The sequence below is a fragment of the Agelaius phoeniceus genome, chromosome 1, assembly GCF_051311805.1.
Source record: "Agelaius phoeniceus isolate bAgePho1 chromosome 1, bAgePho1.hap1, whole genome shotgun sequence".
Lineage (NCBI taxonomy): Eukaryota > Metazoa > Chordata > Aves > Passeriformes > Icteridae > Agelaius > Agelaius phoeniceus.
The window spans coordinates 113,829,896-113,856,938 of record NC_135265.1 but is presented as its reverse complement, the minus strand read 5'-3'; the positions used below and the strand labels follow the sequence as shown (position 1 = coordinate 113,856,938).

Genomic DNA, 27,043 nt, shown 5'->3' with positions numbered 1-27,043 from the left:
CACTGAAGAAAGTTGAAAATGAGCCCTTTGAGAAACGCTATTAAAAGTAGTAAAAAATTGCAATTGTGCAGATGATGTGCTGCTGTGTGGTTATTCGGATGCTAATGAGTTTGACATCAGGGAACTCAAAGGGGTTGCAGCTACTCCCTTATGTGATTTAGTTCTTTATTGGCAATCTTTGAGAAAATAAAGGAAAAATATATTGTTAATAAATACTTAAGTTGCTAGAATTTTTAGACAAAAATCCGCTAAGTTTAAGTCTTTAGAAAGCTTTGCTCACCATTGTAGTTATTCTCAGCGATCTTTTGTTTTAGGTTACTGTGTTTTGAACAAAGAGGAAGAGGAAGGTAGAAGGCTTTGAGACTTCTTTTGTGGTTTTGGGTTTGTATTATGAATGTTGAAATAGAATAACAGGAAAATGGGTCTCTCAGGATAAACATCATCTCTTTCAAGTAAAATGTAGTTTCAAAAAAAGCTTTAAGAATCCTTTTGGTATTGGGATGGTTTGCTCTGGGTTTTCTCCCTTCTTTATCATCTTACATCTGTTGCCTGTTTCATTATTTGATCAAAGTGTACTGATTATAATTAAAAGTACTTGATGGGATGAAACCAGCATCCTATCTATTGGGACACAAGCAGAAATTAGTCGCTCAAGAAACTCCAGTTTCCCTGAGAATCTCTTTGGAATGACCCTTTGCAATTTCAGAACTGTAACGTTAAAAATTTTGTTGAAAAAGACATCATTAGATATCATTAAAAGAACAGTTAAAGTTCTGAAAGTTTATTTGCAAACTTTGCCATAATTGGAATATCTTCAATGACTAGATTGATTTTACAAAATACACTGGATGATATGTGAAACAGACCTCCAAAGACGCAACTGAGCAAAATTTTAATGTTTTGGTCACTACTGTTAGGAGCAACCTCTAAATAAAACTTGCCCTTAATAACTGCTCATTGTCAGATTCTTCCAGGTTGCAGGTACCTAGAACTTTAAGTGTTAGGAGGGTTTGGGTATTCAGTATTTCTGAAAACAAGGAGCTCGGTGTTGTACACTTAGATGTAGACTTCTGCAGCTCTACTTCCTCTGCTGTCACTGTTGATTTAGCATAAAGTCCCTCACAAAAAGGAATAAAAATTCAGCGTGGAGAAATGTCAAAGATTTCCTTAATTTGGCTTAAGCTGAGAACATTCTCAGCCTGCCAAACTTTAAATTTTAATATTTGAAGGCAGAAAAAATAGAATGGAGGGGTTTTCTTCTGCTTTTAAAATCTTTCAGAATGCTTCTCAGTTATTTTACATCATGAACTGAACCATCCCACTCAGTCAAAGGGGTTTTGATGCAATTAAAATATTTGACTAAGGATTTCTACATATAGAAACGGTAGATTTTTGTCCACACAAGATGAAAAACTTTTCTTAGAGCGGGTTTATTTCACAAGAGGGAAATAATGATGTAAAGAAATTACTATAAGAAAAGAAAAAAAACATATTCATTATGCCTTTTAGAAGCACCATCGATGCCTCTACACCCTATCTTTGTAAAACCGCTGAAGAAAATATTGCGCCAGGATTATTTACCCATTTGATTTAAAGAGTGTCTCGTTTCACCTATGTTTTATTTAGCATAGCTGGGTTTTTTTTTGTTTTGTTGGTTTTGTTTTTCTTTCTTTGTCTGTTTTTTCTAGAGAATGAATTTGAGGATTATCTGTTAAATCAGGCAAGGCATCTTGGGCTGTGTGGCAAATTTGGTCCTTTGGAATCTGCACATATTTTCACCTGGAAACACGCAAAGGTGGGATAATTTATTTACAAAATTTTATTTGAGTAGAAATATGTCTATATATTAGTAGTAGAATACTATGTGGTTTCATGTGTCGTGCCTCATGCACTAGGATCACTTTTCTTGCATAATATCTGCTGGTTTAAGTCTTCAACAGTCAGATATAGCAGTACTAAACAGTAGAAGAGATGAGAAATTTTGTAAATGCATAGCAATTCTAACTCCTAAGTTTGTGAACTACACTTTTTTAGCCATACATACTGTCAGTAACACAAGTATCTTTGAATCTATATGACTCCAAGAATGAGAATATATTTCACAGTGCACTGGTTAAATTTAAAATTATTTATTCATAACTTATTGGTGATTTTTATATATATATGTGTAAGGTTTACTGGTTTGGGTCTTTTTTAACTATATAGCAGTTGGGTGGGCTAAAACTTTAGTGTATTTAGAAAGACCTCAAAGCATCAAAGCTTTTATTTTTTACTGACTCTTTCTTCTAAATAATTATGTTTAATGTATAATAGCACAGGAAATAGTGACAACACCTTGAACGACAGAAAAAATATTAATCTAGGGAGAAAAACCTCCAAAAAAGTAGCCTGATCTGAGCTGCATTTCAGCTTAGTGTACTATATAATTTTTCTCTAAATTTAAAAACTGACAGTTGCCCCTTAATTTTATGAAGCTGTGACTCTGCCCTCTAAAGCCTTGGTAAAGAAGACTAATAGAAATACTTGGCACATGTTGGTTACCTAAGGGAATAATAGAACTATTTGCTGTAGTCGTTTGGCAAAAGGACATAAACATATGGCTTTGGTTTATATTCAGCATGGCCAGTTGTGCAAAGTTGCATGGATGAAGTATACAACAGCAGTGACAACTCAGAAATCAGAAGTGAGAATCAAAATAAATCATCCTCATTACAAAGCTAGTCAAGCTTGCCTCTGATCTAAGGCTTATTTTATCTCTGCATATTTTCAAGTAGTGAATTCAATATAAAAAATCTGCTTCTCACAAACGGGTACACCATTCAATCACAGTAAAAAATGCCAAATTGTTGATGATTTATATGTGTTATAAACATGCTCTAAAGTTTGAATTTAGTAAATGTACTTATTTTAATTCCCAAGAAATTCATCGAGCTGAACCAATTATTTCCATGTCATTCAACTTTTTCCTAGAGAAATCAGGCACATCTTTGAGCAAGCTAAAGCAAAATTTTCAAAAATAAAGATGTGATGACTCCTTGGTTAAGAATAGTCAAAATCACTAAAAAAGGCATAATTTTAGTGATAGTCTTTAGGAATATATTTCTAAATATTTTTTGTTTCTTGTCATCAACATATTATTAAAAAAAAAAAAGAAAGGAAAAAAAAAGAAGAGCAAGAAACTTTAACCGCATTGCAAGCTATGTTCCTAAAAAAAAAATTGTATTTGGATTCTGGATTATTTTTACGGCCAGCAATGAAAATACATAACTTTTTCTAGAAGCTGTTATATGTGTTCTCTGCATTTCTTTCTCTCACTATACTTCTCACCGTCAGTGTAAGATTAGTAATTCATATTAAAAATGTTACCATGGACTAAGAGAAAGATTTAGTCAGCACACATATAGACATTCAGAGAAATAGTGATCTGCTCCTCTGGGTGGGCTATAGGAAATCTTGCCTTCAGATTATTAAAATTTTTTTTCTCTATGACTTTATTCTCTTTTTATGTGGTAAAATCTTACATGAGTTAGTGAAAAGAAATATCGAAATATAAGTATCAAAACCACTGAAAATCTTGCTCTGAGGGTTTTACTGTAGGGAGAATTATTTACTGTAGAGAGAAGTACACAGAGTGCCCCGTCACCTTGGGACACAGTATAGCACAGTCCTGTTCATTGTCCTTAGCAGAATCTGACTTCATCTTTTAAGTCTGTGGCTTGTGTTGGAGATTTAAGAATGGATTTGTGTGCTTTAAAAATCAGCAAGTTTTTTTCTTCTGACTGAATTCACCAAGCTTGTGACAGACATAGCTGTTATCTCAATACTAACTTTGGTAATTCACAAATTAAAAAGAGTAGAGAAAAGTGATTCTTTTTCCTGACCTCCTTTACCAAAATCAGGTACAGTTTGTCCCAGTGAAATGATTCCCTGAATTTAATTTTAAAAATCAGGTATAACTTTCAGTCAGAAACTCACAGTGCAATGATAAATCTTATACTCTTTATCTCTAGATGAACTGGTGATTTCTATTCCTCTAGCTAGTTATGCAAAAGGAAACAGACTGACACTCCAGCAGTGTGAAACCCACTCCAGGAAAGCCATGTTTGTGTGAAGATTACAATGGAAATTAAAAACTGCATAGCTCTTACATGAGCTCTTTCCAGGAGATGCATTTCACTTTTACCTATGTCAGCAGCACTGGCTTCCCTAAGCCATAGTTTATTTCACAGTAATGTGCTGTAAAACTATCCTACCCAGATAGTAGTGTCAATTCAGTTTCTGAAATTCAAAATAAAAAATATGCAAGTAAACTGAAATAGTTGCTATTATTATTGTTGTCGTTATTATAATTTATTGCACATGCCCTATTTTCAGCTGTTAGTCATATTCTTGGATCCTATTATAAAATCACTACATGCACATGTGCACAGACAGACTCCAGGCACACAAAAAGCCAAACTCAGAGCCAAATCCTGATTCTCTCACTCGGGGAAGTATTTCCAGGTGCTGCTCTTGAGTCTGTTAACTGCAGTGGGATGTAAAAACAAAAGAAGTACCATTTGGTTCCTGCAGCCAGGAACTCTGAAATAGTTTGCTCAAAAAGTATGATTGCTGCTATTGGACAAGTAAATTAATCTGGAGAAACATGAATATCCTGTAGCAGTTAAAAAGTAAATTTTTACAGTTTCAGCCAAGCAGAATTTGGGGTATTGTCAGTGACTCCAGTCAGTTTTCTGTGATCTAGTTGTTGACTTACACTTATATCTCAATCAATATTGAAGGAAAAGTGGAAGAAAGACCAGAATGAAATTCACAAAGTCAGGCAAAGGGCATTCATAAACCTCAGGGGATTTATTGGAACATGTTTTCAGAAAATAATTCAACATCAATATCTTCAGTAAATTTTGAGATCACAGAAATGGAATATAACTGAAGCAGAGAGTATTTATTTCTTAGCCTACTTGCTTAATGATTTGGGACTGCAGAGCTGCTACACCTCTGTCCTTGTGTTTCTGACTGTGTATTTCCCACTAATTCCTTCAGAGTCCATTAGCTAGCTTCAACTAATTTTGAAAAGAGAATGTTTAGATGAGTTTAAAATCCATCAAATCAAAGAATCTAGCTATAAAAGATTAAGTGGACTTAGTTCCACTATTCATTGGCCATTATTTTTATAAAGCTTGTCCTTAAATTTATGGGACTATAACCCCCAATAAAATTTTCCTGGCAAACATTTCATTATCCCCATGGTCCTGATGGCTAAAAAAATTAACAGTGAGATATTGTGTGAGGATTTTGTGCAGACATGACCATTCTATTTACCCCTTATGGATTCCTGACTCAAGCCAACACATGCAGTGTGAGGGAGGGTGACCGTCCCCCTGCTTTGACAGCATGAAGCACCTTCCAGAATCCATCCAACCTTTACAGTCACAACAGTAATGATACATGTCTCAAATTAACACCTTCATAACAAGTACCTCTAACAATGTTGGCTAGAATTTCTCAGAATTCAATCCTTTTGTTGTTCCATGGGTGATTTGAAAGTTTGAATGCTTCTTGCTGACCATCCTTTGATGTGATTTCATGTAAAATTATCACTACACAGATGAAAAACAGAAGTGAGACACTTCGTTCACTTTGTATCAGTATCAGGCAGTCTCTAAAAGAACTGTCAAACTCCAAAGATAAGACATTTAAATTTTGAGCAAGAGAAGGGTTTTTATTTTGCTGACACAGTTTAGAGATTTCAGTTTCATGCAGTCACTTTTGTAATTCAAGTTAATGCATAGGACTAATTTGTAAGTTAAGGTGTCTTTTGTGCAATACAGACATGATGATTATTTTGATATGTATATGCACCAGGCTAAACTGTCTTATAAATTATAGGTTTGAGTTGATATAAAGATATCTCATAGTGTGAAACTTTTACAAGGAAAGAAAATCAATTGAAAAATCACCTGCATTGATTTTATCATTGGTTTTCACTCTTTGTGCAGTTTTTAAATATTCATCACAATGCAACCTGCTGTTTAGACCAAAGTAACTGCTGTTCAGTAGAAGCATTGGGCGCTTTTTGTTTCATAATTAAAAGAGCAGCACTGTGATTGGTGTGGTATTTATTATGAAATGATGACAAAGGAGTACCAGTGGTTTTAATAGTTTTAGCTTACAGGAGCTGTTGTTAATTTTGTCTGTAGAGTTGCAGGTGAAATAATGCACAGTGGATAAATAGTCTATATTGGTTTAACTGAACATAATATATAGTGTGTTCTGGAGTTGTTTGTCTCAATAGACTATAGTAATCAAAAGTAATGAACCTATTATGTGCAGGACCTTGGAGAGCATAGAATGGCAGTAAAAGTGTGGCACATAAAAGGTTTATTAAAGGAAATTAAAGTCCATCATTGCCACACCTGCTCCCCTATTATAAGTCTATGGCAGGTCAGTGCCTTCAATCACAACTCAGCATCAGAGAACAGAGCCATGTTTCCCATTACCATTGCAGTCACATTGCAAAAACTCGTTCTCCAGCTTTTAAGGATAGTAACAAGTAAAGGCTGCCATCAGCCCCACTACATAAACAGAAGCTCCTCATGTTTTTCCCTGCTAATAATCAATATCAGATGTAAATTTAAACAGAGAAAAGGTATAATTTTCTGGCTTTGATGTGCATTTCCATCAGTTTATATTTTCATTTCAAATATCACTAACCTGTGTTCTAGAATTAAACTTCTTCAAGTCCATGAATACCCTTTTCAAATGTTTGTGTTCTCTCTTTCAAATTGGTAATTTGATTCCAATATCTGCTTATAATGTTCAAACATATATAAAAACAAATAAACCCCAGGAAATTAGAGAAATGCTTTTTATCCCCTAGAAAGGCTGACTTTACTCTTTATTTCTCAGGTCAATTTTGTAATATTCTGCAATGTTCTTTCAGATAAGACCTTTGAAACATCTCAGTAATCTGAGTCATATTGAGCTAAAAATAAAGCATACTCAGATCTTCAGACTCTATAAATGGAAAAAGGCACAAACAGGACTTCTTGCATCATTCCTCAGTCCAGTGCAGTTCAGCAGATCCTCAGAAAGAAAAAGTGAAATAATTGACAGGATCCTCTGTTGACATCAGTATTTATCTTGTGACATTTTTTCAGGGAGAGATGCCTGGCAACTTCTGGTCTCCATATCTACCTATCGCCCAACACAGTTTCATAAATCAGACACTGGTGTCTGCAAACTGATCTGCAGAAGCTCATGGGAATTGCTTTGTCTACAATGTATTTATCATCACCATTTTACAAACAGGGAAACTGAGATTCAAGTAAAGACAGATAGCAAGCTTCCTTCAGAGACTGAAGAAAAATTCCATAGTCCCCAAAATTTTGCTTAGAAAAAAATTCCTGGTGATAGAGTCTTTCTTATGTATAAAGTGTTACTTTTAGAAAGGAGTTTGCCTCCCTGGACATGGTCAAAATTGCACTGTTGTACAATCTGCTATATGTCACTGCAGTTCTCCACACCACAACATGAAATCTTAATCCCTTTGAATTTCAGGGGTTTGCAATAAAATCCCTGGATTGAAAGCCTACCCCTATAATTATGTGTCTGGGCCACATCCAAGACCAGAAGGTGCATATTTCCAATTTGGGTTCAGATGTAGCCAAAAGTGTAGTGAGAACAGCTGATCTTGAAAGAATTCTCTTATTGCAGTTAGAAAACTTATGACATCAGCTGACTTTTGGGGGGTTCTGGGGTTTTTAATTGTTTGGGTTTGGTTTTATTTAATATAAAATACAAATGTGGATACTACATCCTCCCAAAAAATCTATAAATCCATAACTCACTGTCTCTTCCAGCAAAACTTCTTAAACAAGTAGTTGATTAAGTGTTGAAGAATTTCAAAGCTGTACATCTGTAGTTATGCATTGCCAAGCAAGAAGGTTTCATGCCTTAAGGACGAAGTTGTAAGAAATGCAGGTTCCAAAATATCTATGGAGCTATGCCTCAGTTACAATGAAAATGCAGAGTTCCTGTAGTCATGGCAGCTTTCTAGGACCTTTTGTTTCAGGAGGTGGATGCTGAAAGCAGCACTCATGCAGCATTACTCTTTCTAACCTTATGCCTTCAGCTAACACCTGTAGACCTCATAATTAAACCTTACAGAGTCACTCATAACTATCACTTTATTAAACAAATCTGCATCATTAAAGGTATCTCCTAGGTATTTACTAGATATTCACAGATGGCTTTTTATCTCTTTGACAAGATTAATAAGGCATGATTATTCTTTTTTTTCCTATTACTGTCTGGCCTTTGGAAATGTGAAAAAAAAAAGTATTGGAGTTTTGGTTTTTTTTGTTTTTTTTTTTTTTTTCTCAATGGCAAAAGGTATGAATTAAAGACCTTGTGTTAATATTGCAGATGGATGCAGATGGGGAAAATAAAAAGCTGCGCACACGCTCCAAAGGAACCAAGGGTGAGTTAGAAAGCACACTCCACGACCCTGTGCCCAGAACACCATGAAATATCATAGTTCCTGTGCACAGTCCTTAATGTGCACTGAGAGACTCTGGAGCTTCCTTACGGCTGCTTTTTTTAATCAGGACAGGACACAGACTGCTGGCATTAAGAGGCGCAATGTTATAAGCTATGGTATAAAGAAAAGCCAAAAAAATCTACTGATGCTATTTTCTTTGAGTAATTTTTCAAAGACAATAAAGGCTACACTTTTTATTATGCAAAACAAACAAAACCACCACCACCACCACCACTACCACCAACCAAAAAAACCCAAAAACAAAAAAAACCCCACAAAACCAAAAAACTCCAAAATGATTTTCCACAGTGAGTTGAGTTGACAACATTGAATGGATACTTTAAAAAATTGTATATCAAAACTTTTTCTCAGCCACCTGAATATTTTTTCTGTCTATTGTCATTAATTATCTATAAAATAGTTGTGTAAATGGTCCAGAGGTAAATTTTCTTTAATCAAAAGCTGCAGGTGTATGTGGCAGAAGAGAATCTTGTGGGGTTTTTTGAAGCATTGGTGCTCATGTTTCATTTGCAAAGTTATGGCATAGTTGTATTTCCCAGATATTACTCTCTTTTTGTAAGGAACAGATGGAAATGCAGTACAGAGAGATAAACAGGCCCTTAATGATCTCAACATCTGGAAAACATGACTGACTAGCAGTACAGCCCTTCCAGGAAAACAACTTTTTATTTTAATTCATAAAAGTTTTTGCGACTCTTGATAACAAGTGAAAAATGGATATACTTAAAAATAAATGTCAAAGTTTTTCCTACCCTGTGAACATTTTTGCTTATGACTATTTTCAGAGGCACAAAGAACCCATCCTTCACTCTAATTTTAATGAGAATTGTTGATTCTAAAGATTGTGCAAAACAGACTACTTCTATTTGTTGTCACAAGTCACTAACTTGAATTGCTAATATTGTGTCTTTAGGTTCAAGTTATGGTTAGAATGCAAGATTAGAGTGGTTTGGCATTACTTCTCTATTTTCAAATGATCAAAGGGGCAAAAAGTGCTAAACTTCACTCAGGGAAAGACGGAGGAAAAGCATTGAAGCACTGCAGACTGACTGCAGATAAGGGGATAAATACAGACAAACCTTTCTAAAAAACATTATCATTGTCATATCAAAACTTTGATGCAACCCTCACTGGTGATCAGTGAAATTAATATAAAATACATATATATTTCAAAAGTACCAAACAGAGAACCTGGAAAGTCTCTGATTAGGGAAGTTATTCACACCCCAGCATTAAGGCATGTCTTCTCTGTTGGTCAGGACTGTGAGTTAATAGAGTTTGGCTGGCAGAGCAAACTTCAGTTGCAGTTAATTAACAGGGGTTTCATACCTTTTCATTCAAAAGGCTAATAACACAATTTTAAAACTTATGGGATTTTTTTTTCTCCAAGTTTTTACACATGTGCATACACTCTTATAGCAACTAATATATCAAGAACATTTTCCCCAGAAGTGGAAACAACAAAAGTTGCCTCTGCACTATGAGTAATCCTTACAGACACCTGTTGGCCTTGTCAATATGCTGTAAACTCCTGTGAGGGCAGGAATTTGTAAACACCGGCCTTTGCAATTCCCAAACTGATTTTAAATTCTGAAAATTGGAGATTTTGCAATCTATTTTCAGGAAAAACAAGGGTCTTTTATTTTCATTGTTTTCCTTATTGTTGCACTGAACATCATACTCCAGGTTTCATGCATCCTAAAATAACTGTGACAATTACACCTTCATTCAGCATTTGTCACTAGTAGCTACAATCCTGTGGTTAGCATGAAATAACCACCTGTGTTTTGATAGCCACTCCTCTGTCATTACAGATAGGCAGGTGCAAGGCTGCAGAAAGCACAAGTCTGGAAGTGTAAACTAATTAATTCTTTCCTGCTTTTATTAACAGTTCAAGTGGACTCCATAGCTCAAGAGCTCAGGTAAGAACTTATATCGTTTATTTTTTCAGTTTTATTTTCTAATCATATTGACAATTTTATACCACTGCTACTGCTATAAAATAAAGAATCAAGCAAATGCATTTTGTAAAGCTTTAGAATAGATCTGAAAAAGAATAATTTATGCAAGTTCACTTTTTAGATATAGAAAAAACTAAAGCAAAATGTTAGCAATAATTATGCAAGCATAATCAAATGTAATATGAAGTGGGCAGGATTCTGGTATGTTGTCTTTATTTTCAGCCGGTGTCAGGGCACACAACAAAATAATTTCTGGTGAATCTTCAGCTCTTCAGTCTTCTTTTTCCTATGTGTTATAGCATTTCAATATCTGAACATTCCAAGAGATATTAATATATTTTACTAGATGGCTTTTATAAAACTGATCTGTATACTCCTGTAAATTCTAAATGCACTAATGGCTCATTCTTCCTTAAGTATTTGTTGAGGTTTCATAATTTATGGAAGTAGCAGGGAGGATTTCTCAAGCTTGCACAAAGAATTTCAACCCACTCAAAACCTCAAACTACACAAGGATATTTCAGACTGCAAATATCTCGTAAAATTTCAACATAACTACTTTAATTCACCCATGCATGCACCAAATCCTAATAACTGATCCAAAAGCTTAGATTAAACTCTGGAAAGACTGGCAGATTATTCTGTACCAATTCTTCAAGAAGAAAATATTTAGAGGTACCTACAAATTCCTAGAATTATTAATTAGAATTACAATTCACTACAGCTTCAGTGTAAATACTGAAAAAAAAATCTTTGGAGTTTTTTGTAAATTAACTTATATTCCCTACACTCACTTTTCATCACATTACTGAGCTGCTTGCTTAATCACAGCAGGCATCCAAAATATGTGCTTGTGGGTTCATCCATCTTGGGAACAGAAACATCATTGTGTGATTTATTTGATCAACCAAAAGTGCCCAATCTCTTAAAATAGGACATGAAATATTTACAGGAAGTTATTTGCAGTGAAGACATACAATATTTTAAGGTTTTGTTTTATAATAAAACTGAGGAAATTATAAGCTTCTTATAGCTACTCCATGAACAGAAGTGTAGGCTAACTTTTTGGATAAATTATTCATGGTGAGTCACTCATTCAGCTCTGCTGTGAATCTCATTTTTTTGTATGGCTTCAGTTTCCTGAGATTTAGTGCTTCTCCTTTTTTCCTCTGTGCATCGCTAATTTATGCACCAGAAGGATGCATTAATCCGAAGAGGCAGCCATCCAAAAAAAGGGATGGTCCATGTGTTCCTAAGAGAAAAATGTTTGAAAAATAGAGGATGTGCAAGTTTCTGCAACATCAGGGAAGCTGTGATTTTTGTATTATCGATTGCTATAGTTTTCCCAAGCAACTTTATTTTACCCTGTGAAACACATGCTGTTTTAGGAACTACTGTGCAGCAGATCACTCTGTCAGAGTTGTGGACCTCCTCCATAAGGAAACAGGCATTAGTTTAAAACAGTGAGCTAAACAGCACAGAAAAGCATTATCCAGCCCTTAACTTGGCATTTATAATTTCTGCTGTACCAAATTGCATGTTGGGTATCTCCACAGTCAAGTGACTGGCACACAAGTCAGGTGATCAACTTTTATGGATCTACTTGTCCATGAAAAAGTAGAGGGAGCGAGGCAGGGACTGCTCTTTGGAAATGCAGCCATCGGACTGCATCCCTGTTAGTCATACCCATATTATTGTGGGAAAACTATTGAACATTCCTCAAGAATTAAAGACTGAAATAGTCTGTTGTGTTCCCTGGATACAGATATTGGAACCACTGTCTTTTCTGAACAAGGTTCTAAATGCTGTGTTGGCTGAGAAATTTAAATCCATGCTTAATTAATTTCCCCTTTTCCCCTGGCTTATCCTATCTGACAAAGCACTTTTGCACTCCTTATTGAGTTTCTGTTACGAAGTGCCTTGGGATACTTCTACATGAAAGACACTACATAAGCTTACATGCTCATTTTGTATTATTATTAATTTCACAACATTGATTGGTTCTAGAGCATTTGTTAGCCTTTTCTTATTTTGTAACTTGTGTTTCACAAAAGTAGAGAATTAAATAAATGAAAAGCAAAACAAAGAGTTTCAACCACCAATTAGATTCAATAAAGCATGAAAATTTCTCTCTTCTACATTTCAGGCATTGAAATCTTTCTTAATGGAAGTCAATGCCAAAAAAATCTCTTAATTTCAGAAAAGCCAAGATTTCATCAAGAAAACTTGCTATTGTTGTTATCATCCATCTTCTCCTGATAAATAGGACCACCTTTCTGCATAAGAATGTATATTTTTAGAAAGATATTATCTTAAGAGACAAGCTGGGGTTTGGATTTTTTTTTTTCTTAGTAAAATAACTAAAAATTCTCTTGCACTGCACTGAATTTTCAGAGAACAGACTTTTCTCCCAGGTATAGACAATGATTTATATATCAAACTTACATTTATTTCATATAACTATATGCCCTAAGGAATCCCAACTTTCAGTAAAATAGAAAGAATTTTCTTTACACATGAACACTATTGATATTTCTGTGTTGTTAGTTCAAATTTATTAGGGTTATTTTAATAGTATCTACTCTTTGTGTTGTAGTGTTGAAGCATAGTATGCTAAACTTAGTAAGTCTTTCAAAACAGATCTCACTCCTTGAAGTCTTGATCATTTATATGTTAACAACATGATTTAATTTTTAATTTAGGAATGTACTGCTGTGGTGTTTCCACTGGTAGCTAAGCTACCTTAAAAAAAGATGAATCTTTTTATCACAAGCTAAACATAGCAAACAACAATGTGTGGTAGAAGTGAGCATTGAAGCTGGGAGATCTCTGTTCCATACATTCAAGTTTGAATCTGACACATTTTGGGCATAGAAGCTCTGTTATATCCATCTTCTGTGAGAAGCAGAATGAAGAGGTCTTCTCTTAGACAATTTTGTCATGGACCACTGAAAGGACCAGGACCTTCAGCTGTGTTCAGGATTAGAATGGAAACCAAAGTAAAGTGAGGAATATTGGAGTGATGTATTCTCATTACTGTGTTTTATTTAACAGATGGGATACAGTACAATGAACCATCTGTAGGTTATGGAGTGGCATCTGGGTCAGACCAAGGAAGAGCAAATTGGATTGATCCAAGCACAGAATTGCAAAAGAATAGATCAGTTTGGCTAAATCCATATCTCAATAGAAGGGGTACCTTTTCTGAGTTAGATACAGGTGAAACCAAGTGGTTTGGGCTTCTGTCACTGATGATTAATGTAGAGCCCACAAGGTGCTTCAAAGAATGGAGAACAGCATTGCTGTTTGGTGGGAATTGTTACACTTCCCCTTACTTTCTGCACTGTTGCATTGCTTCTTCAAAAGTAAGGAAAATTACATTTTTTATCTGGAACTCTTGTTCCAGGGCTTGTGAGACACTTTAGATATTCAGAGAAGTTGAACTGTTCATTGTGAATGTACAGAGTTATGAATATCTTGAATACTTTAGCAGAGAGAGGACTAACAGAGCAGAGCTATCTGGATATCTCCTTGTTAAAAGTAGGAACTGGACAATTCACCCTTTTGTGGCCACCTATTGATTAGGAAGGTGAGTAACCAGCAAAGCAACCCTGCCAGCAATGGAACTGAAGTATCTCAGAAAGTCTGTGTTTCTAAAATGTATTCCTTAACCTTACCTGTAATGAAGAGGTACATTAATATACTGTTGTATATTAATGTACCTCTTCATGCTAAAAAACAACATGCTAAAAAACACTTAACTAACTGGTAGTTTTTCCTTATTCTAAATTTCCAAGTGTTTTCCTGATTTCCTTTAAGAACTATTAAATTGAATATATTCAATTATAACTGAGGTCTGTTTCAACCAGTAATAGAATGAAGGTAGAGATTCTGGTAGATAGAAGAGAATTTGGCCTGTCAGGAAATGCTATGGCATGAAAGAAAAGGCCTGTTCATGCCTAGCTGCATTTAGAAAGGACTGATTTTCAAGTCTTTTTCTGAACTTCATAAAGTAAGCAGATTTTTTAAAGTATTTGTGTGAAAAAAAAGCAGTAGTATGGCAGGTGACTGGAGAAAGAGGTGAAAGTGATACTCAGATGATGGAAGAAATGAGCACATGAAGAAAAATCACATAAAAAGGCTCCAAGGTGTTCCTTAGTAAGAATTGAGATTATGGTTGATTTGTGTAGCTATCACCTTCACAGTGGTGTTATCCCACAGCACTGCTTAGAAATGAGACAGAGACTGAGAAATCTGTTTGTTCCTAGCTGGCATCTGGAAAACCTGTCAGGTTTATCCTTTGGGCTTGGCTTCTGTTTCCACAGGAGTTGGTCAGAGACTGATTTTCTGGAAACTGCTGTGGTAAGGCACATTTGACATAATCCTGAATAAGCACATTTGGAACAGAAACTGAGGTGGACTCTTGCATTTCCTGGTGTCTCATCTGTCTCCACTGGCAGAAAATGTGGGACCCTTGCAGTCCTTAATGTGCTTTGCTGAAACAAATTGTAAGTCTGAATTCAAACAGACTTGGTAGTAAATGTTAAATGAAGATGGTCAGTAGTTATAGCTACTGCCAGACATGTCTGAGCTTCACAGAAAGTCTTTTATTTGCAATTGAAGATTGGATGTTGACAGCATACGCTTCCAGCCCTCCTCCCCAGTGCTCCCCATGATGGTAACTGGCTGGGGCAGAGCTGTGCCACCTTGGCATTTAGGTATTTCTCCATGAGATTTTGGATTAAGCATTCCACTTGAGTCAAAGTTCTGTATCATGCTGTTTCTATTGATAACTGATCTTCAATTAAACAATGGGCATTAATCTTAAGAGTAGCTATTCCCAAGATCTGTTAACAGAATGAGTTAAGAGTATCTCCTGCTTGCTCTTCAGCTTGGAAAAGGAACTTCCTCCCTGCCCTAGCCATTGTAGAAATTGAAATGGTTATGGGGTGCTGAAAATATTAACCTCTGTCTCTTCCTCCATGATATCTGGTACAAGCAAATCTGTCATGTTATTATGAATCATGCTTTCTTAAATTCCCATTAAATCTTGTTCATTTACTATTCTTTATGACAACATTGTTAGGTTCCTTAGGAACTTTATCTGATGTGCTAGACCTTACTGTCCTCAAAGAATCTGTTGAAATCTATGTTTTACACTAAACAAAAATGGTTTTGTAGTTGATGTTTGATAAAAAACATTGAACAGTCAAACATAAACACTGAAAAATCACTATGTGGTGCCGTTTACTGTAAGGCAAAGGTAAGTATATCGTCACAGTACATTGTCACAGTCATAATAGTGACAAAAAATAGTGTTGGAATTCACCTATCCTTATTATATCCTGTATGTCAATATAGTCATCATAACTAAAAAAAATCAAGCATTAATGAAAATTGTAATGACAATCATGTTTATAGTCCATCATGTCCATAGTTCCTCCCTTGTTTCCTCCTTCACCTCCCAGTTGCCCTCTAATTAACCATCAAACTGTGAAATCTACAGAGCTGTCATCCCTCCTCTCCCTTCACTCTGCCTCTCCATCTTGTTTCCTTTCCTCCTTTCCTTTTCCTAGAGTTTGAATAAGTTGATGGACCTCAGGCTTTTTGAATTTTTTACAGCACCAGGTGCTGTCATAGCTCAGAACCAAGTTATTCTTTCAGTACTGTTAAACCGGTAACCAAGACAAAAGTTAACAGAAAAAAAACCCAACCAAAAAAACAAACAAACAAACAAACAAAAAAACCACAAACAAACAAACAAACAAAAACAGAAAAAAAGTCGAAATTCAAACATCTCCAAGTTTTCTTCTTTCAATATTCACGTGACTGGCTTAAGGCTTACATAAAATGTTTGCAACTTGTGTATAGAGAGGACCAGATAATTTTTTTCACCCTTATTAAAATGTCACTTTGAATGTAAAGTAATAAGGTAATAAGAACCACCATTCTTTTTCAGTAAATGATAGCATGGTTCTGGGTGACCACACGTAATGACTTTTAAGATTTTGCAGGTAACCTGGGGGTTTACAGTTCTTTGACTCAATCAGTGAACTGTTTTGAATAACCACTAAGATGGTTGAAATAAGAACTGTATCTCATAATTCTTTTGAGACAACTGTGGTTGGAGCTTAATAATTTGCTTAATAATTTGCTTAATTCCTATGCATGTTCAGACCTTTTGATCTGTGTAATGTGATCTCTACCTTTTCTTCCTGGATTTATTTAGAACTTTTAGAGACAGCATTTCATGTTCAGATTTCTATTGTAGCTTGCTTTGGTTGATACTTTATGTGCATTTGCTTTATAGGTGACTTTTATAGCTCTGCTAACAACAACTGCATTAGATATATTTCTAGCATATTATAGGCCTCTTTTGATGTCTACTATGTTATTTCTAGCCAAAATTCACAATATCAGTGTGTCTTTTCTCTTTACTATTATATTGATTGTGGTTTTACATTTTTTTACTTAAAGCCTCCATTTAACATTAAAAAGGGTAATTATAATTTAGTTTCAATTGATGTTTTTCTGTAAGAAGTTTTTTGTGATATATGTCAAATCCACATCATTTTATTGTGGCTGCTAGATTGAGATAGTTATTTTCAGGTTTTTCTACCTGAGAGCTAGTTGTATCTTAGAATACTCCCTGCCTTGGAGTAAATTTTTAATGCTATTTAATATATTACACGAGTCCTTGTCTTCCCCATCACAACTTCTGTGCTTATCAGCACATAGTAAATGTTATCCTCCCAAACCTGCACAGAAATTTAGGGTTGCATATGCCTTCATGCCTTCTGCTGCCTGACAGAATGCATCAGAACATTACAGCCCCAAATGTTCGTTTCCTCTTATGGCAGATCTTTTCCCTGTAGATGACCACAAGCTACACAGAGATGGAAATGCCAACCCATAACTTCTGCCTCATATATATCAATCATGAGTTAAATATTATGGCTAGCTGAATTGCTGCCTCTGACTGATGTCAAGGGTTGATTCAGCCAAGCAAAAGTGAGCAGAAACAGACTGTGTATAGCCTGGAGATAGCAAGGAAAGGGAAAGAATGCAGCCATGGGGCCTCCTGCTACAAAAAAGGGGAGGTCCTGGCTGCTGACAATGAGTTGCTTACAGTCCCATTCTGTGTTGGCAAAAAAAAAAAAATAAAACCCACCCAAAAAGCTGATCTTCTTTACTTCTTTTTTAACCAGACTGTAGTTACCAATATGCTTTTTATTTAAGCATTTACTGGTGCTAGCAGGCTGGCCACTCGTGTGCAAGGCTTTCTGGATGCAAAGGTTGTGTGGATGATCTGTAGATTTGCCTAGAAACTTAATCCATTCTAAGCCAAATTCTTGGCCTGGGTCCCACTGGAATTTATTGACCTACTGAACCTGGACAGATTGAGTGAGTAAATGAAAAAGAGGCTAGGGGGGCTGGATTTGGCCCAGATCTTGGGCATTCATTCATATTATTGAGTTTAAGAACTTCTTGAGCTCCACAAAATAATAACTAAATTTTCTCTAAACTGGTTCTTACTAAAAATAACTTACCTGTGAGAAAAGGGTCCAGCCATACATCTTGAACCATGTTGAGTTCTTGATTTATGGAATGAAGAAGTCATCCATTTCCTTGACATAGTATTTCAAATTGAGGGTTTATATGTAATAGTGTTCATAAGACCTGAATGTCCTTAAGATCCTACAAGATTATTAACTAAAAACAAGAAAATCATAGAAGTTAAATCCCTGCTGTCTTTCTCTGAGTTGCCTTTCCTTTCTGGAGAATCCTGACAAAATAATAAAATAAGCTGAATAAAAAAATATTTATTTGAAAAGATAAATAAAAAAGCCATTTCATTAACATCTTGCAGCCGGGAATTTTTGTCCACAGAGGCAGGAACTTGAGGCATGGGTGAATTTCACCATAACTGCATGTCGTTCTCCTCTGTTACTGCTGACTTACCATTGTTCCACTCTTTTTACATGTGTCTTTGCATTTGCTCAATCATTTCACAGTCCAGTTGTTCTTTTTGGTCAGGTGGCCTGTAACATTCAGTTTACTGCCTGAAACATCTCCAAGCTCAGTACATAATGACTCAACACCATTACCCATTTCTCCCCAGCCTCTTCTTATGGGATCTAATAAATCCTTTTTTACCAACAAGGCTATGACAGTGCCTTTGCTTTTCTTATATGTCTTTTTAAAATAAAATACATCTTTTAATATCTTGCTCTAGCCAGCTTTCAGTTATGATACCATATTTTCTCCACATTATTATCTGTCCAGTTCTGCTCCTTTTTTTCTACTTAAACCTTCCATTTGTGTATATAGAAGACATTAAATACCCCCAAGTTACTGATCTTGTTTTTCTCTATATTAGTGTTCATAAATAACAATTTCCCTTTTATCTTTTCCCCATCTCTATCTCATGTCCATTCCTTTCATCTTGGTCCAGCCCTGGACTGAACTTTTCACAACTCTGGCATTTTAGAAAAAAGAGCATTGCATAAAACTCCCATAGTTATAGAAGGTTCTTTAACCCTGGAATGGTTGTTACAGGGCACAGGAACACCCTCTGTCCCTTTCAGAGATACAGCTTGTAAGCCAAGTGTGTGAGCTACAAAGGGATTACATGAAATTTTTTGTGTGTTTTGTATGCTGTTTAAAAATAAGAATCAGTCAGATTCTCTTTAGTTACCATTGGAGTAAGTCCTTCAAGTTCTAAGCTTCATTGCAACCAGTTCTCTTTGTCCACATGAAGAGCAATTTTTTTCAACATATTTTATTGGTTTATTTTTTTACCATTTTAATACTTTAAAATGTTGATGGAAGAAAATGGTTTTTACCTGATGAATTCTTTCACAAATGTATTTTTTGAGGAGTTTCCAGCTGGAATACTTTTCCAGATTTTTCTCATCTCCTAGTCTGAATCAGTAAAATACAAGACACTCAATCATGGACTCCAAATGTTATAAATTATCTGAAATAATCCTGTATCTTGGTTAATTCTATAAAATAGAAGAAATCATTAATGCCAATAACTCTGTCTCCAGATGAGCGGTTGGGGCAAATATGTGTTTAACTTCTTGTCAGTGATGAGAACTCAGTGGTGCTTTCCAGGACTAGCCTTCAAAATTTCACCTGTATTTTATTTGCATGTTTGGATATTTTTAGCAATTGTAAAAATTATTTAAAATAGCTCGAAAGAAAACTGTTGTTTTCTGATTTAACTTGGTCTTAGACTGCTAATGAATTTTAGCCCAAGTCTTGATGGCAATTTTCTCAGCTGCCAGTCAAAGTCTCTCTTCTTGAGATTCTTCAGGTAGTCGATGTGTGGCTACCTATAACTTGCAAATCAAACAGTTGTTTCTGGACATTTGCAATTTTCCATCACCTGACAGTTCAGAAATCTTACTTTTACTTAGTTTAAGTAGGTAGAATGGTGATTTCTTTTATCCCTTGCTCCATCCACTATTCAGGGATGAATTTATGGACACAAGACCTTTGTAAGCATAGTTTCATATTGTGCTGAGTAGAAAGATATTTGGAATTGGAAAATTCATTGCAGAATGGAACATCAGAACACAGTGCAGTAGAAATCCTAACATAATGAATTAACATTTTTATTAATCCATACAGCAGACAAAAGAGGAAGTACTGAAAGACAAATCCTTTTGAGATTGAGAGTTGAAGGGTACATAAATGGGTTAAAGTCATTATAGCCTTTTCTAAACTGGCATTCTCACTAGTGAAAAGCACCTCATCAAGTACCTTTCTTAAAAAATATAAAAGGAATGGTTCAAGAAATCCTTCTTTATTACACAAGTAATTTTCTTTATATGCTTTCAGAGAATTTTCTTAATTTAATCCAGGAAATATGTGGATTTTAGAGTGGGATAGAGTAAGCAGAATTACTGTTTAGGTATCATTTTTTCCAAGTGTCTATAAACCTTGTAAATTTAGTATCCATGATCCAAAGTCATGCATTTTTCTTTCTTTCTTTTAGAAACATTCAAATATATATAATTTTTAACATATATATTTATATTTATATGTATTTATATATATATATATGTGTGTGTGTGTGTGCTTGTGTGTGTGTGTGCGTGTGTGTGTGTGCGTGTATATATATATATATATATAAAATCCATGAGCAATCTAGATGTTTTAAAGTCTCTTGTATCTAGTTTTCTGAAGCTAGGATTGGATTTTGTATACAGTTAGATTTTGTGAATTCTTTCATATTCAGTAAGAAATTTCATGGCATTGAAAACACCACCCTAGGCCCCAGCTTCGGAAAAATTCTTGCAGACCCGACTGGTGCTGTGGATTTTCAGACTTTCTGTGGAGACTCTAACTTCTTGAAACTGTTAATACATCTTTCTGTCTGTTACCCTGTTCAGAGAAACTGATCTGACAACACTTTCACTCTCACTGAGCTACAAGATTTACATACACTCTTCACAAACAACGAGAGCTAATTAAGAAAGTGGAATATAAATCTGTTTTAACCTGAAGACAAACCACTGAGTCATAGTAGCACTCCCCCTTCCTTCCCAACCTCTGTTGTCCATCTGAAGTTACTGTAATTAGCAACACCTGTTTGGGTTTTCTATTGCAGTGAAGCGACTACCAGCACTCTTTTTTGAACTCTGACATTGCAGCTCTTTTCATGAACCTCTGTCATTGATGGTTGATGTAAATTATATCAGCAACGTAATTTGAACTGACATGCGATCCATCCTAGGGTCAAATCATACCCTTTCTGTATCCAGTGCTGGTAAATTCTCCTAATCATCATCAGTTTATGAGGAACTCAGAGTTTTTCTGTGATTTTAGGTGATCAGATATTTTCACTGCTGTAGCCTTGTGCTAAAGAATTAGATAGAATCCAGTTAATCTGTGGTTTGGAGAACAAACTGATATAAAAGAGACTAAGATGGGGATATGTTCAAAATTTATCTTCCTTCCATACTTCTGATTCTTAAAATTCTTAGAGGAAAGCCCAACCATGACAGACACTTGTATGTTACCGATCCATCTTTGAGTGGCAAGTGTCCCTGAATTTTCAAATACCAACTCTTCCCTCCTGTAAGGAAAATGTAGTATTTGACTACATTGTCTTAGGGCATCTGAAAGCTTGGGAAAAAAAAACAAATTAAGGTCTAAAGCATCTGGCAATATCTTTAACCACAATACAATTAAGGAGTAGTTAGACTTACTTTGTGCAAATATTGGTGTGAAGTTAAATACTTCTGCACATCAGAAGATGCTGTCTCCTTTAATTGTGATTCAGTAGTTAGGCAGTCAAAACCCAATTCATGTTATGAATCTAAAATTATTTTCTCCACGACTAAAAAGTTCCACTAAGTTTTCTTGCACAAACTCGCATAAGGTATGGGATCCTTACATAGCAGTAGAAAATAAATATAAGCGCCTTTATATTCAAAAGCATTTATTTTCTCTCTTGAATCTAAGAGGTGTACATGAGATGTGGTGTGTTCTGGTCTCATTATTTTACATGGCATGCATTACAGGCATTATTAAACACCAGTTTTCAGGTTGAATGTACCCCTAGTTTTACCAGCTATGGCAATTCTTAGCTCTGTTTTCATGCTTTGCCAATCTGTGAATAAGAAAAAATATCCTCAGAGGTCTGGAAGTCTTGCCAGCAGATTAACTACAGCAAATCCTTCCTGGCTATAAAGTGGTTAAAGGTCAGGTTGAAGGCTTGACAAACACATCACTTAGATGAACCAATTACAAAAAAACAAAAAAACAAAAACCAACCAACCAACCAACCAACCAAAAAAAACCCAAAAAACTCCAAACAGATAAAAAATTGGCAAAACAAGCTAACTACAAAAAACCCACAAAAACAAACAACAAAAAACTAAACCAAAGTTTTAAAGAAAACTTTTATGTGTTTGGGACTGCTTAAAACGTCTCTCTTTCTTCTGAGACATTTTTTTTGTGGTGGGGATCCTATGGGCCATACTGACTGTGTCTGCAAGATGTGAACTGAAAAGAAATAAAGAGAATGACCCATTAAATTCCCCCAAAATATATTTAGCTATGAAATATCAATGAAGATTTATCTTGGGGCTTTTTTCAGTATATGCAGCCAGGTCCTAAATGTAATAGATTTTAACCTCTTGGCTCACACTATGATAATTGACACAAGACAGGTTTGGTAACTGAATCATTGATTAAAAAAAAGATAGAATAAAAACTTCATTCGTTCTAGATAATACAGACATGATTTTTTACCCATAAAATTTAAGCACAGTTAAACTGGGAAAAAAACCCCAACTATATATTGGCTTTGGTCTCATAACAAAAAGAGCTTCTCCTGTTTTATGAGCCTTGGATTACCAAATAACCTTGACAGCTGAATCAGTGTTCCATGACAACAAGCAGGCCATTGATAAATAGCAACAAAACTATTAGATGTTGAATTTAAGAGATGACTAATAGATAAGCTAAATTATAGGTTTACCACTTGACAAAGTACAGCTTGACAAATCAGTGATAACCTACATGTGAGTTTATGTATGAATGCATGCAAGGAAAGTAGAGAAATAGAAACTTTTAAAGACAAAGGTGAAATTGGCATGACATGAATTTTAAAAGGCATAAATGTATTCTTTTCATAGAACTGGAATTCCTGTTTTCCATTATCAAATCCTTAGTAAATTATGGGTACTTGAAAAAGCTGCCACTTGTGATTTTTTGTCTGGTTTTATTTAAATTTTTCATTTTATGCACTGTAAGGTAGAAAAGGGGAGGAATTTCTGAGATGTGATAGAACTTTAAACTGGTTCCTGCAAAGTAATAGATTCCAATTAAACCAGCAGTTTAAGGGACCATCAGCAAAAGCAAGAGCTGAAAAATCTCTTCCCAGAGAATGGAGAGCAATTTGAATTTCCTAGGAAATAAGTGTCAACTATGTTTATCAACTTCCTTTAATAAGAATGGGGTCAGGAATGATTTTACTAAAAGTTGAATCTTCTGTATTTTGAAAAAAATACAGGACCTATAGAGAAAATCTGGATGGGTGACAGCTCATGTACAGAAAAAAGATATAATAAGGACAAGCTAGATGCATCATAGTCTTTCATAGAGGAGAAATTTTCCAACATGACCAATGTGCTCCCAGGAAGATCTTTGGGCCTCCCAGCTTTGATGCAGCAGCTTTTGATTTACTGCTGTGAACTGTGATGGTTCTGTCAGGTGGGATTTCTGTGCTCTCATTTCCAGAGCAGATCTGCAGGTGGCAGGGGCAGCAGTACCCCCACACTGCTCTTGACCATGGTCTGCTAACATCTGAATTTGATTCTCTTTTCCAGTTGTGGTGAAAACCACACATTTTGAGTAAGTGTTATGCCAGTCCCCTATGTGGGACATGTAATATTATGTTACTTGAAAAAGATTGTACTCAGTGAGGAAGAATACAGCAATGAATTTACCATTTTGTCACATTTTCCCTTAACTTGAGGTTAGTCAAATCTTGACAATACCCAGACAAATTACAGGATTAAGGCTGAAGAAATAGATGAAGTTCTTTGACCAGTGTTGTACAGGAGGGTGTATTACACGATCCAACTGGATCTACTGTTCCAAAAAAAATCTATTAATTATTCTGGTGTAAGAACCAGCTGTAGTTTTGTCAAAGGGGAATTAAACACTGGAAATTCATCATATCCTAAACACTTTCACAGTAGCTGCTGGAGGTTAACTTGACAAATATATGAGAGACATCAAAAACACACCTAGTGAAGGTTTTGGTTGATAAAAACAATTGTGTATGCAGAGATTTCAAACTTTTGTCATTTATTCAATTTTCCTGGAACAACATGACTGTATGAAATGCCATTCACAAATATGAACTAAGTAACTGTATTTCCTTAGAAACAAGTTATGCATATTTTTTGACATTGCCTCCACCTCTGATATCTGTTATATGGGCATTATTTCCAGAGGTACACTGATACTACTGTGATTCTGACCTTTGTTATGACATTCATGTTATCCTCTGTTCATAAATAGAGAAATAACACAGAAGCCATGTTTTATTCAACTACAGCATATGCTTACTATCCCATATTCCCGGATTCTAGATGCCCATAGCATTTTAGCCTCCAGAAGATCAAGAATATCCAGTGTTTGAGATTTATATGATGAAATTTTAACATTTCCCCTAAAATGCAGATCTTTGTATTTACATTTCCTTTATGTTTGCAATGAGGGACTGCCAAAAAGGTGCTTAGTCAAAACCAGGTTTTTTTTTTTTTTTTTTTTTTTTTTTTTTTTTAACAAAAAGCTCAAGTTAGTCATAGGCTTTCATCCAAAACAATCAGAACCTGAGCCAATTTAGTGCACATAAGATACCTTGGAAGGATGAATTTATGCTGTTGAGCCTGTAATATGTGTAACCAATAGGAGTTCTCTTCATACATGGCTTTTTCTTGCAAATCTTGCAGCTAAGTCAGTGAGCCAAATGCAAAATCCATCACCTGAGGGCATCGTGCAGATTTGTAATGCACCCTGGGGGTACCTAAGGTGGAGAAACCATTGAGTGGATTACACAGATCCATATATGCAGTTTTTTCATCTCTGACAGATATAATATGAGCAGTATTATTCATACTACAAAAAATTTCTTAGTATACTGTGTGAGAGAGAAAAATAAAATCATGTCAAATCACTTACATGAAAAATTATTAAGAAAAGAGTGCTGAAGATTCCAGCCTCTTTAGGAAAGTGTCTTATGTTGTACCATCTACATGCTGCTGAGTTTTGTACAGTGACAAAGGTTTGGCGAAATAACTTTGGAACCAAGTGAATATTCAGATCAATATATAGGTCTATTAGGAGCTGAAAAAAGTATATTAAACCTGCTAAAGATCTTCCTCTCTAAATTCCTGCCATTCCTCCTCCTGTCAGTCATCTGAAAGTTAGGCATCTGAACTGGGTAAGACCTTTCCCAGGGAACAGCTCCCCCTTTTATCACATAGAAATAGCTTCAAGTGAGACAAATAGACCTTTGCAGGAGCCTTTTTTCATTGTCTTTACAGAGAACTGAGTAGAGCTGAAACCAGGTCTTTATGGCTGAAGAAAATTGAATGAAACCAAAGCTCAGGACTAATATCGAAAGACAGAACTGTGTTGCACAACATTATCAATGTACAGTGTGTTTCTCACAGGTTTTATGCTGTTGAACTCTATGTGTGTAATTGGATGTTCATACTGATGTAAAGGTTAAGGACCAAAGGCTCAGGGTAACTGGTAGTATAACTTTCCCTATAGCTGTTTTCCTGGATTATCATCACAGGCTACAATTTCGTTTATCCTTTCCTTACGGTTGTTGGTTTTGTCTTACTCCTCATTCCCCTTCCCCCAAAAAGATTTTGGCATCAGTGAAAAGAAGCAAGACTTGCCTGTGGCCTGGACTTTCAGTACCTGAGCTAAAATTAAATCTCTGCTAGACATAATTTGCTGAAACTGCAAGTGATTTACCATTTTGTCAATCCTTACTATTATACTTTGAATTAAACTGTAGGGTGGTGCTATTTTTAAAAGAATTTGCTCCTCACTTCTCCCATTTTTTTTCTCTGTCCCTGGCAATTGATCATTGCAGTGCCTACAAATGCTCCATGGCTAAGAAGAGAAAAGCTGAAGATCAGATATCAGGCGTTCCCGTCAACAAAAGGAAGTCCCTGTTAATGAAACCCCGCCACTACAGCCCCAGCTTGGAATGCAAAGAAGAAAATGAAGACAGGACAGAGTTACAGGAAGATATCAGTGTCCTCGAAAGCAGCTCAACTCCAGGTAGTTGCTTGAACTCAACTTGAACTTGAATTCCACAGGAAGGGAGATTAAAAACCAGTATTTTGAAACAGGATGCAAGACATGTTTGACTTCTAAGAGAGTTGGAATGGTGCCTTTCTGTCCAGGTTTAATCATCATACTTCCATTTATTTTGTACAATAACTTCTTCTGGGTCTAGTAAATGCCTTGCAGGTCACCCAGAGACCACTACTGCAGCAGGTCAGATATGGAGCAGCATCTGCTTCTCCACTACCTCTGTGAAAGAACAAGCTTAAGCCCACCACCATCCCACACACTTCTGAAGAGCAGATTTTCACTGGAATATATAGAGCTTTTAGGAGGGAAAAATAATGCTTAGCAAAACATTGTTGACTTTAAAATTTAGCAAAGCAATTTCATGCATGTGACTGCTGTGTGTGTTCTGTTTAACACGATTATTAGACTCAGCACTTTTATACCTGTTATTCCAATACTGGTAAGCCAAACACATCCAACAATTTATAGCAACTTCTACAATGTGTATGCTGGAAAATATGGACAAGGATGAGGGGGCAGAAAGATATAGCCATAGTATGTTTTGATTACTATTCCTTTCTAATATTTTATATATATATATTTAAGTTTAACAAAAAGTCTGAAACCAATTTGGTTTTCACATATTTAAGAAGTCCTACAAAAATAGTTAATC

General features: G+C 35.4%; 1 protein-coding gene across 7 annotated transcripts in view; it reads left to right on the top strand.

Annotated features, from left to right (window-relative positions):
- ST18 (ST18 C2H2C-type zinc finger transcription factor) overlaps positions 1-27,043 on the top strand; it is a 168,931-nt gene that overhangs the window by 91,744 nt on the left and 50,144 nt on the right. For 3 of the 7 annotated variants that reach the window (XM_077185492.1, XM_077185503.1, XM_077185513.1), the window contains 4 exons: positions 1,689-1,795; positions 8,428-8,482; positions 10,455-10,485; positions 26,165-26,355. In XM_077185492.1, the coding sequence (XP_077041607.1) occupies positions 1,689-1,795; positions 8,428-8,482; positions 10,455-10,485; positions 26,165-26,355 (384 nt within the window). The remainder of the gene's footprint in view (positions 1-1,688; positions 1,796-8,427; positions 8,483-10,454; positions 10,486-26,164; positions 26,356-27,043) is intronic. The other 4 variants (XM_077185522.1, XM_077185519.1, XM_077185528.1 and 1 more) reach the window with 2 other exon arrangements.